We start from the raw sequence: 12,943 nt of genomic DNA, 5'->3' as shown, positions 1-12,943 counted from the left end.
ACCTGTATTACTTTGTTAACTAGTGTCACCCCAATAAATTAAATAAAAAGGAAAAAAATATTCGACTGTTCTGTGCAGGAACCAGACAGGTAAAGCCAGGTGAGCGCAGCTACAACTCACATAACAGTAGAGAAATGCACTTGACAATCAAAGGGAATTAAAACAGTAGTCTATTTTTTACAGAGCCAAAAATCAAGGCAATTAATTCTAAAAATCATAATAATATTTCACAGTTGGGAGAAGGCACATTCAGCCATCGCTGATGGCAGTGTAACCAGTAAAGAAAGCTTGCTTGATGAAGTCCTTCTCCACGTTTGTCAGGAGGGACAGAAGTGTTCACTTCTTTGACCCTGGATTTTCTCTCTGGGGTCTTAGAAAAGCTGGAAGGAAGAAAAAAAAGCTCAAGTTGAAATAACTTCCTTAATAATTTCTCCAAAATTACAATAGTGATTAAATAACTTGTGGTGTGTCTACAAGATAAATACCTCTTTGTGGGTGACCAATGTCAGTCCAAGTTTATTAGGGGAATGGAAAGACTCAAAGTGGTTTCTTTAAAAAGAAAATTCAAGTCAGGAGAACAAATGAACAAACCCTAAAACACACAATAGGGGCAATCGGGGATAAGAATAGTAACAGCCAACATGTAGCCAGTGCTTGGTGTGTGCTGGGTACTGTGTAAGGGCTTCACATTCACTAATTCACAGGGTCCTCGGAGTATCCCTGTGAAGCAGGTCCTACTATTTCCCCACGTTACAGGTGAGACACTGATGTACAGGTCATTTGAGTAACTTCCCCAAGGCCTCACAGCTGGTAAAGGGCAGGAGGATTCCGGAGCCCCAGGGAAGAGGATGGATGGACCTTCTCCCCACTGGAAACTTGTACGGTCAGCCCTTTCCTCCCTTTATGCTTCCCTGTGCCCCCTCTGCATAAAGTGTGCTTCCCAGACACGTTGATTTGCCAGCACTGCCCTCCCCTACATCCACATCCTCCCATCCTTCTGCTCCATTGACACCTCGCTTCCTCCCAGAAGTGCTGCCTGAGCACCCAAGCCATGGGCACAGCCTCTATTGTAAGTCTCAAGTCACTCCCTGACCTGAGTGTTGACTATCCAGGGTGCACCCTCAGAACAGTCCGTCCTCCAACATGAAGGGATGTTCAGACTCTGGCAGTTCATCCTTCTCCGTTTACTGGAAACTGAGACCTGGAAGGGAAAAGAGACCTGTCCAGGTTCCCACAGCTGGTCAGCACTTGAATACCTCACTCATTCATGGCTTCTCTGATACTCCTTGAAGCCCAGTGGGCCCAGGTGCCCCGTGGATGCTGGACAATGTTTTCTAATGACAGGACAGTCGAGCTGGAGAGGCTCACCCCCTGGGATGTGGCTACAAGGTCTGTGAGCATTAAGACACACCAGGAGGAAAGGCAGATGAGAGAGATAGAGAGAGAGGTGGAGGGAGGGGGAAGGCAAGGCAGAGATTGTCCTCAGGAAAAATCGATTAGCCTGGGAGTTAGGTCTGCTCTGCCAGACCAGTGAGGAGGATAGAACAGTCAAAAGGCTTCAGGACAGGGAGCAGAAATCATCTTGCCTGGGAACCAACTGGGCAGGGCTGGATACTGGAGTCTCTGACCTGGGCCACCGGGTGACGGAGGACAGCACCCCTGCAGCCCCTCAGGAGCAACTCCACAAGTGTCCCCTGATCCTGCTGTCCCAGGGTGAATCTGCCAGCAACTCCGGCCCCCCTTCCCTCTCATGACTTCTGGGTTAGATGGGACCTCGGGGTCTGAGTCAGGCCTGGGCAAGGGAAGGACTTCAGGGGTCCATGCTGGGAGACTGGGCACCAGGGTCCCCAGCTCCACTCACTGCTCTGCTCGCAGTGGGATCAGGAGAGAGCGCTCTTCTCTGAGCAGAGGAATCACAGCAAAGTCGCAGTTTTAGGGGCGATGGTCGCAGTTCACCATAGGTACGGCCAGAGAGAAGAGAGCACAGGCCTCCTGGGCAGGAGGAGGCTGAGGAGTGACCGCATTCTCTGAGCACAGTGGGCCAGAACAGATGGTGACCAGTCTGAGGGTTGTCCATCCCAAGTCTGGGTTCCAGGCTCCTTCATTCCCTCTAATCCACCCAGTCTCTCTGGCAGAGTAAGGAGAGGACATAGCTGGCTGAGGGAGCTAATCCTTGGAGCTAACATGGGAGAAGAAAGTGGGGAGCAATGATGGAAAACTTCAGATGTCAGACCTAGCAGTTTGCACGGCACCTGACAGGCACTGGGCAGCCTGGCAGGGCAGTTAAGCTAAAAGGAAGGAGTAGTCTCAGAATTCCAAGGGCCTTACAGCTCTGGCTTTCTCTCTCCAAGGCTGTCAATCCCAGCCTCCAGGAAACATGCTGAAGTCTCTGGGAGAAGACAATGTATGTCTGTCCTCAAGACCTGGGACCTCCAGCCTAGAGGGACACAAGCCCACAGACTCTACAGACAGAGCTGAGGCCTGGCATGCTGCCCTGCAGGTGAGAAAAGCCAACATCCCTCTACGTCTCCTTGTCTTGTGTCCTATCTCCTCCCATCCCACTCCACTCTGCCTCACAGCAGTAGGAAAGAAAGGGCTGCATTTTAGCTGTCCCCACCCAGAAAACATCATCCTCTGCTTTCCCATTCTCTACCCCTGCCTGAAATGCACTTCCCACTCCCAAGTCCCTAACTGGTGATCTCCTACTCATTCTTCCAACCCCAGTTCAAACCTCACCTCTTCTTGGGAATCTCCCCGCAGTCAGCCAAGCAGAGAAAACGGTTCACACTTTGTTCATAGAATTAGTGTAGTGCTTATTGCATTGTGCATGGCTGGAGGGCAAGGACAACAGCTGGTCTACCTTTTTAGTCCTAGAGACCAACACAAATGCCAGAGCCAAAGGAGGCACTCAATAAACAAACGTGAGATGTAGATCTGAGCTGCTAAGCTGCCACCTGTGGGCTCACGCAGCCTGATTCCAGCTAGAGCACTGTGTCCAGTACAGAAAAAAGCTGACCAAGCAGAGGGTGACCACAATGAAAAAGGACCTGAAATTGGTCTTATCAGAAAGAATATAAGGCACCAGGGTGTTTGAGTTACAGAAAAGAAGACTTACTAGATTTAGAATAAATTCTTTGGACCACTATGTAAGAAGCTGCAGAGAAAGCAGATTTGACATATAGCCCCCAGTGGGCATAACAGGAACCACCTGTAGAACTAGGTATACAGCTACAGCCCTTCAGCAGGGGACTGACCGGATTGCCTCTGGTAGCACCAGGGAACAGGGAGAAGCCACTAGAAGTTGATGGAGAGGGAACTAATGTCTGCTGAGCATTCATTCTCTGCAAGTAGTATGAACATTCTACTGAGTGCTTATACAAACACTACCTCATTTGATCTTGACGGCAACCCTGTAAGAAAGGAAAAATCCCCATTTTATAGCTGAGAAGAGTGGAAATGAAATAAAGAGAGGTCCATGTTTGCACAGCCAATCAGGATTAAAAACCAGGTGGCTCTGTATCACACAGCTGCCCGTCATGGTGGGGAGGGAAGGTCAGGGGCTCTGCAGAGGAGAATCCTGCACCCCGAAAGGGACAGATTAGAAAAGTGAAAGATCCTGGCTCTTCAACACTATGGACTATGTTGAAGGGAGGGGTGGGGTTGGGGTTAGTATAAGCAGATGAAGTCATGTCATCTAATGCGTAACAGTGATAAAGAAATAGAAAAACTAAAACTAGGGCCTATCAGGGGCTTCTCCTGAAGTGCCAGGAATGGACAAGGCAGTTGGCCCATAATCTCCTCATTTGCACCCTCCTTTTACCTCTGTTCTCACTCATTCCTCTTTAAAAGCCTCACTCAACAAATATCTATTGGATAAATTTTGTGGACAGATGACTGAGTGAGAGAGTGAGTGAGACGCAGTTCCTTCGCGCAAGGAGCTTCCCTGCTGAGGCCTGGCTTAGTGTGCTCTCCGGGGTTGCCCACAAACATGGCCCTGGCCAAGTGGGGACTGGACGAGCTGGTAATAGAACATTTCTAGAAGCTTTGGAGCAATGGAAAGAGAGTATGTTTTAAGGAAATGATTGAGGGGGGACAAAATGAGGGCATTGTTTCTGACATAACTGAAGTCACTTGGGACACTTTGAAGTTTTCTGCCAATGAGGTCAGAGCAAAGACAAACCTTGTCCCAGTGTCATAGGGAGACATTTGACCTTCATCCCTCTAACAATAGCCCCACACAATCCCCTGCTCCTGTCTGGATGCCCTCCCCCTCCCGCACCATACCGTGAGTGCTGCGTGGAACCCTATTTGTTCCCCAGCACCCAGTTCAAATCTTTGAAATCTTCCCAAACCCCTCCTGGCAGAATAATGGAGCCCCACTTAGTTCATAAAATCAGTAAAGCATGAAACACTCTGCTAGCTACACTAGGTCCAACTGTTTGCAGGCAGAAGTTAAGACTCACTCGTCTCTCTATTCCCCAAGTACCTAGTACAGGAGTCACCAGACTATGGCACAAAAGCCAGGTCCAGCCTCCCGCCTGTTTTGTGAGTAAAGTTTTACTGGAACACATCCATAGCCATTCATTTACATATATCAATGGCTGTTTTCATGCTACAACAGCAGAGTTGAGTAACTGAGACAGAGACCATATGGCCCACAAATCTAAAGTATTTACTATATGATCCTTCACAAAAGTGGTTTGCCAGCTCCTGAGCTATCACATCATATGTGGTGAATAAGTGAATGCAGCAAAATGTGCTCTGTGGGGGGATTTCAAGGGGTGTTCAGATGGCCTGGGTCCCAACTCTGCCCGTGAATTCTTGTTTGATTAAGCAGATGATTATGATAGGTAATAGATAGATAGATACATACATACACTTCTAAGTGCTTATTATAGACTAGATACTATGCTAACTAGTTTAAATTTATTATCCACTTTATCCTCACAACCAATTCCAGGGATAGGTACTAGTATTTTTTTTTTTTTTTCATAGAAGAAGAAACTGAGACTCAGAGAGATCAAACTACCTGATTGGCAGAGCCAGGCTCAGTCTGATCTACTCCAAAGCTTGAGACCACCCACTGCCTAGGACACCCTTCTGAGATTCAATTTCTTCATCCAATTAGGATTATTGGGTGAGCAATGTGGTTTTCAAGCCATGTTTAGCAAGCAGAAGTTTTACAATATTACATGGAACACCAACATGCAGAAGTCTACCTAAGATGCCAGAACTTAGGCCTGCTGCTCCATCTCACCCCTCGGCACTGCCACTTGTCACCCCATGGCCATGGCCAACCTCACTGCCACCCCCGAGTTCCTCCTCCTCGGCCTGATGGACAGCGCCAACGCCCACCCGCTGCTGTTCCTGCTCTTCCTCATCACCTATCTGCTCAACGCCCTGGGCAACCTGAGCATGGTGGTGGTGGTGAGGTCCGACGGGGCTCTCCGATCCCCCATGTATTACTTCTTGGGTCACCTGAGCCTCGTGGACGTCTCTTTAACCACAGTCACGGTCCCCAGGCTGCTGGCCAGCCTGCTCCACCCAGGCTAGGCCGTGTCCTTCCCGGGGAGCTTTGCCCAGCTGTACTTCTTGGCCCTGGGCGTCACCGAGAGCTACCTCCTGGCAGCCATGTCCCACGACCGCGCGGTGGCCGTCTGCCGGCCCCTACACTACGCCGCAGTCATGACGCCCTGGCGCTGCACAGTGCTGGTCGCCGCGTCCTGGACCCTGTCCCACCTGCGCTCGCTTCTCCACACGCTGCTCATCTCCGCACTCTCCTACCCACGCTCTGCTCTTGTGCTCCACTTTTTTTGCGACGGGCCTCTGATGCTGAGCTGGGCGACTTCGGACAAATGGGCTCCGGAGACTGCCATCTTCTCCAAGGGCCTGGCCGTGATGCTGACCCCGCTGCTGCTGGTGTCTCTCTCCTACGGGCGGGTCCTCCTGGCAATGCTGAGGATGAGGTCGGTAGGGGGCCGGCGCCGCGCCTTCTCCACCTGCGGGGCCCACCTACTGGTGGTGTCCCTCTTCGGTTCAGCCCTCTCCGTCTATTTCCGGCCATTGTCTGACTACTCAGCCCGCTACAACCGCCTGGCCAGCGTGGTCTATGCGGTGCTCACACCAACCTTGAACCCTTTCATCTACAGTCTTCGCAACAAAGAAGTCAAGGGCGCCCTCAAACGGGGCCTCAGATGGAGGGCTGCATCCCAAGAGGTGTGAGGCCGGTCTGGGCTCAAGGTCATTTCGATAATAAGGATTACAGACGCCCCCTCCCGGATTCTTTATTAAGCTTTCTAAGGCACTAGCAATTTTGATCCTGCAATTAAATATTAAATTAAAATTGTATCTGAAGCAAATGTGACAAAATGTTTACTCATAGGGATGGGTACATCCCCATGAATAAGCTAAACTCGTTTCTGCATTGTCTGAATGTTTAAAATAGTGTACTTTTAAATTTTGGAAAAAGGGGACCAAATAGGGGAGTAGGGAATAAGCCTCGTAGCTCATGGAGAAGAAGAGTGTGATCAGCTCCACACGGTGATGGAGAGGAGACTGAGAAGCAGCACAAACTCAAGAAGGTGTTAAAGAGGTTTTATTTGGGTGCACTACAATGTAGCCCATGCCCTTGTAGACTCCTCTTTTGGAAACTTCAGGAAAGATAGTTATTACCTTGGCTGTGTGGCTCAGTTGGTTGAGCGTCCTTCCATATACCAAACTGTTGCAGGTTCGATCCCCAGTCAGGGCACATACCTAAGTTGCCAGTTCAAGTTCAACCCCTGGTCTGGGTGTGTGTATGGGAGGCAACTGATGGATATTTCTTCTTCACATCAATGTTCACACATCTCTCTCTCTCTCTCTCTCTCTCTCTCTCTCTCTCTCTCTCTCTCATAACCATCATTTTCATGGGGGGGGGGGTCAAAAACAGAGGTAAACATAAAATTCTCCTAGACTACTGTTCAACCCAACCTCCACTCCCATTCTACTTATTAGTTCAATACTTCTCTTTCTCTCAATCTCTGCCCCCATCATTCTTCCCAGTTTTGAAACATAAGTAGTATCATTCTCTGCATATTATTTTGCAATTTCTATTTTCATGAAACAATATGTCTAGGAGATCTCTTATTACTACAAGTAGAACTTCATTTTTAATCTCATAATATAGAGCCCTATACTGTGGTGTTCCACAATTAACCATTCTCTTATTGATAAATTCTTATGCTCTTCCAATGTTTCACTATTACAATGGTGTAATGATAGCCATATATGAAAAATAATAAAAGGTAACATTTCTTGATTTGACTCATTTAAACTGCACAAGATTCCAAGGGGGGAATTATTATTCTTGTCACACAGAGAAGAAACAGGCTTAGAGAAACCAAGAAGCTTTCCCAAAGTCATAAGGCTAAGACATTCATCTTCTTCAGTGATTTTAGTCTAGTCAATTTTTTTCACCATTTTGAGTAAATTTTAGTAATATTTAAGTTCCTAAAATATAATCATCCCCACATTTTTATTTTTGGTTTTAAAGTTGTATATAGTATTCTCATGGCTTTAAATAGCCCTTCTAGCTGTTAATTGTGCTCCTTTTCCAGTCCTAGAGTTCTTTATTTATGCCTTTTTTTTGTTTTATGTGCTAACATTTTATCTGTTATATTAATATTTTCCAAAGAACCAACATTTAGTTTGTTATCATTCCTCTATTGTTTCTTGATTTTCAACACTAATTTTTCACTTTCATATTTATGAGTTCCTTCTTCCTATTTTCCTTGTGTTGATTTTGTTATGTTTTTCTAGATTCTTAAATATCCTCTGACTTCAGGAGAGTGGAGTCTCTGCTAACGTTCACTGTTGATGGAACTTGACATCTCTGCTCTTAGCATTAATGATACGTTACTTTTCTTTTGAGAAGGCAGCTGATGGCCTTCGCAGGGCTCTCTGGTTCTACTGATTCTCTTAAACTCAGCCATCTTCTGTCTGGTTCTGGGCTCTGACCTCCAGCAGCTGCTACAGGGCACCTTCACCCCTTACAGCCTCTGCAGATACGCTGGCCCTCAACTCCTAGCTTCTGTCTAGGCTCCACCAGGGCACTTAAGTACTTTTAAGATCTTGATAGCACAAGGTGGTTGAGAAGACTTGTGTTTGTGTGCATGTGGAGGTAGAGGTTGAATTTTAGACAGTTTTCTAGCTCAGCACTGCCATGATATGGCTGCCCCATGTAGTGGTGGGCTCTTCTGCAAAGCTACCTCCTCCCAGAGTAGCTGCCAACAAAGACAGGCATCTCTCACTGCCTTCCAAGTTCACTATGCCCAAAACCACTTGGAAGATCGTATCATTCCCTTTCCTAGTTGTTGGGGAGCAAAGGGCAGGGCCTCACACTAATATTTAAATTCTTATTAGAAACACTCTTATTTTACATTATTATTGAAGTGGTATGCAAAGTAATTAGAAAAGAGAAAGAGCAGAACTAAATATTTGAAAGGAGTATGCATAATAATCAATATTATATTATTTTTGATTATGTATCTTCAATAACCATGACATTCAACTGAAATCCTTATTAGAAAACAGTGAGAAGATTCAATAAAGTGTGCTGTTGTGAAGTTGATATACAAAACAATTAGTAACTTTTCTATGTACAAAAATAATTATATTTCCAAAGACACAATAGTAAACACCGCCAACATTTTTTAATGTAAAATACCTAGGACTAAATGTAGAAAGTAATATACAGATACCAAATTAAGAAATCTAGTCTTCAAGTAAGAAAACATGAATTAATGGAAAGACATTCCTTATTTATAGTTTGTAAAGCAACTGTGTAAATAGCCAACTCTCCTTTATAAGTTGATGTGATAATTCAATGTAAATCCAGTTAATTTCCCAACATATTTTTTTTGGTGTTTAACAAGATAGATCAGAAACATATCTGAAAGGATGTATGTGTTGGGAAAGCTTTTGGAAGAGAAGTATATTGAGAAGGGCTTGTCACACAAAATCTTTCAAGTGTATCATTATGAAGGCACACCTTATATAGTGTTAGTACATAAATAGGATGACATCAATATAATAGAGTCTAGAAAGAGACTCAAGTATATATGAATATTTAATACATTGTGCAGGTAGTTTTTAACATTAGCAAAGATGGAGACAACTAACTTGCTGGGGAAAGGAAAAAGAAAAAGAGGGTGATTGCCCTTAAGCCAAATTTCAGTCAGATCAAAGATAAAGATGTGGAAACTAATACAGTACAAGAACTAGGGGAAAAAGAAGAAATGGGATAATATAACTTTGAGATTAAAAAAAAACCCTTGTTAAACATGTTAAGAAAAAAGATATATCATGAAGTAAAAATCAACTTATTTACCCACTTTGAAATCACAATCTGCAGTAAGGGCAAAATACACCACTACTAAAGTAAAAAATACCACCTACAAGATAGATAACATGAGACTTTCCATACTAAGAAAACAGAAATCAACTCAAGACAGAAGACATGCAACACACCAAAGGCAAAGTGGCTAATCAATAGACAGAGGGGTTTGACCTCATTGACACATACAGAAATTCAATTTTAAAAAAGTAAAATCTTTTTTTCTATCAAGTTGATAAATACTTTGAAAGCAAAATGCCCAGTGTTGGAAACATCCTGAAAAAACAGCCATTCTCATTTACCTTCGGAGGGAGTTTACCTTAGAAGAACTCCATGGAAGCAGTTTGACAATCTCTACCCAATGATACAATGTTCATGTCCTTAAATCTAGTACATCTATGTCTAAGAACGTGTCTCTAGAAACACAGCACAAGTCCACCAAAAACATATGTACCATAAAACAAAATCTAAGCATTATTCAAAATAATAAAAAACTGAAAACAATCCAATGTCTGTTGAGAAAAGATTAAATAAATTACAGTTACTGCATCTACAACACTAGATAGCTTCTAGAAGAGTTACGTGTCCTTGTATGAAATGATGAATCCAAAGTGCATTTTATGTGAAAACAATGAGAAAATAGCATGTGTAATTTAGCCTTATTAATTATTATATACAATGTTAATCTGAATGTTTCCCAACTTTTAACCACCTTCATGGGAGGAGTAGAACTAGGGAGAACCTTCACATTCTACCTTATTACTCATTTCTTTGTTATTTAGCTGTTTTCTAGTGAGACTGTGCTATTTCTGTAATCAATAAAAGTTTTTGTAGAACAAATGAAGTCAAAGTTGTCATTTTTAAGAAAAATTATAAAAGGTAGGATTTTAAGGTATAAATTCATTTCAAGAAACATGAAAATGTATTCAAGTCAATATTTATTCTACATGCAGCAGACACACAGACACAAGGCACCAAACTAGGCACTCCTGAGATTACAGAGCACCCATCTTCAGGACACTTGGTAAGAGAAGAAATAAACAAAGCATCAAATAATTTTCAGCATCATATTCCAGAGGAAAAAAAATCTGGGAGTCATAAATAGATTCTAATCCTCTGTCATTATTTGTTTTACTTTTTCCTATCTATAGGTTACCATTTAATGTCTATAAATGAAACAATACATAACAAAACTCAATGGTCCATTACATATCAAATGATTTTAATTTGCAAGGGGAATTCTCATGCAAAATATAGATATTATCAATTTGTTATTAACTAACAAATTATTGGGGCAATTAAGAAAAAAATAACTTTAGATTGCGATTGATAAATAAATGAATCAAGAAACTCCTGAAAAGAAAATTAAGAACTGAGTAGATTAGCAAGAGGAGAAATGCTGACCCTGGAGAGTAAAATTATAAGATCATGTGCACAATGAATTAGAAGGCATTCTTCAAGGAATAAATATGTTTGGCAGAAGCAAAGTATTGAAGTGGCAGAGTAATTTTGATTTATTAGAGAATTAGGAACTACTGTACATTCTTTAATTACAATAAATACCTAGGCTGAGTGGTATTTATTCAAGATTGAATAATAATTATTCAACCAAGCCTCATGCTACATCACACCCAAGATACAGTGATAAACACAAGAGGCACAATAACCTTCCCTTAGTGATGTGTGGGGAAACTTCTCCTGGAAGGCTGTGGGGGCTACATCAGGCATGCTGGGCTTAGTTACTACTAGACCTTCAGAATACTACTCATCGTCATTATTCAATTTAGTGCTTGATAGCATACCTTAATCTTTAGAGTCACAATCTCAGAGAAAACTGACGTGTACATTTTGAAAAGGCTCTTTGCAAGGCCCCCTTTATGTCCTGATTCCTCAAGCTATAGATGAAGGGGTTCAGCATGGGTGTCACCACGGTGTACATCACAGCCATTATTGTCTCTTTAACAGTAGAATTGTTGGCTGAAGGGCACAAGTAGAGGCCAATGATCATCCCATAGAACAGTGACACCACAGACAGGTGGGAGCCACAGGTGGAGAAGGCCTTGCGGATGCCTCTGGCAGAAGGGACCTTGAGGATGGAGGACACAATTTGTGCATATGATGAAAAGATCAAAAGGAATGGAACAATAATAACAAGACCTCCCAAGATAAATATCACCATTTCATTTATCTCCGTGTCAGAGCAGGCCAACTTGAGCAGAGCTGACATGTCACAAAAAAAGTGGGGGATCACATTGTCAGCACAGAAAGACAGCCGAGCCATGAGCAGAGTATGCAACAAAGAGATGAAAGCAGTCAGCACCCAGGACAGCACCACCAGGGAGACACAGAGTTTGGGGCTCATGATGATGCTGTAGTGCAGGGGGAAGCAGATGGCCACGTAGCGGTCATAGGCCATGGCCACGAGGAGGAAGCTCTCCAGGTCTGCAAAAAGCAGGAAGAAGTACATTTGGGCCAGGCAGCCTGCATAGGGGATGGAAGGGTCTTGACTCTGCATGTTGTGCAGCAGTTTGGGGATGGTCACAGAAGAGAAGCAGAGGTCAGAGAAAGACAAATTGCTGAGAAACAGATACATGGGCGTGTGGAGGTGAGAGTCCAGCTGAATGAGCACGATGATGAAGAGGTTCCCCAGGACGGTCGTAAGATACATGGCCAGGAACAGGGTGTAGAACAGCTTTCGTTGATCCGGTTCAATGGGCAGGCCCAGGAGGAGGAATTCTGAAATGATAGTTTTGTTTCCCATTTCCATGTTGCTTTTGTTTCACCTTTGTAAAATTAAGAATAATTTGTATGACAGTATGAATTTATAAATGCACATACACACATATATATTCAGATTTCAGAACTTTCAAAAAAGATATTTTAAAATCAAATATCCATAAGTTTTAAGGGTTGGGTATTTTATTTGTCCTCTTCCAAATGTAAAAATAAATACTTACATAAAGAAAAACTATAAAAGCATGTGTGGTTACAGGTCAAATTCAACCATGTTCCAGAATTCTGTAAGACGGCTCCATAACTGCGCCATTGGTGAGGTCAGATCCGTGTGATCTGAAAGGAGGCAGGAGGCAGTCCTGCACATCGGCATGCCTCCAGCTGAGGGACGCATCACAGAAGAAGAAGAATCTATACCCAGATTTACTAATAATCTAGAAAAGAAGGAAAATAAATTAATAAAGCATTAAGCTGAACAGGATACAAAAAGAGAGACAAAATTAAAATAAATAGGGTTAAGTGATAAAGCTAAGATATATGTTAACAAATTAGAAAACATAAAAACAATAAAATCAATAACAAATAATTTGAGTTTGTGTTTTCAAGAGATCAACAAAATAGACAAAATTGACCAGTCTAATTTTTAAAAAGATAAAAATAGGTATTAGAACATTAGGATTAAGAAAAAGGATATAGTTACAAAGTCAAATTTTTAAATCTTTCTAAATCTTCTCAAATAAATAAAAAAAATCTGGGTGAGACAATTTCTTAGCAAAGACAAATTGAAAAAAATGGTTCAATAATATATATGGTGTCTAAATAGGTCATTAAGATAAA

The 12,943-nt window shown here is 43.0% G+C and overlaps 2 protein-coding genes across 2 annotated transcripts; one reads left to right on the top strand and one right to left on the bottom strand.

Annotated features, from left to right (window-relative positions):
• Window positions 1–2,856: 2,856 nt before the first annotated feature.
• LOC129072265 (olfactory receptor-like protein DTMT) lies at window positions 2,857–12,143 on the bottom strand. The gene is made up of 2 exons (XM_054575677.1): window positions 11,236–12,143; window positions 2,857–2,884 (listed from the first exon to the last, which is right to left on the bottom strand). Exons 1-2 carry the CDS (start codon window positions 12,138–12,140, stop codon window positions 2,857–2,859), a joined length of 933 nt encoding a protein of 310 aa, XP_054431652.1. The 5' UTR covers window positions 12,141–12,143.
• LOC129072228 (olfactory receptor 1L4) lies at window positions 5,284–6,222 on the top strand. Its single transcript, XM_054575653.1, is given in 1 exon segment — window positions 5,284–6,222. A coding segment is annotated over 1 exon segment (939 nt).
• Window positions 12,144–12,943: the final 800 nt, after the last annotated feature.

This window comes from Pteronotus mesoamericanus, unplaced genomic scaffold (genome assembly GCF_021234165.1).
Source record: "Pteronotus mesoamericanus isolate MK-2021 breed Mesoamerican mustached bat unplaced genomic scaffold, CSHL_Meso_final contig_317, whole genome shotgun sequence".
Taxonomy (NCBI): Eukaryota; Metazoa; Chordata; class Mammalia; order Chiroptera; family Mormoopidae; genus Pteronotus; species Pteronotus mesoamericanus.
The sequence above is the reverse complement of the archived record's forward strand: the minus strand, read 5'-3'. Positions and strand labels throughout refer to the sequence as shown.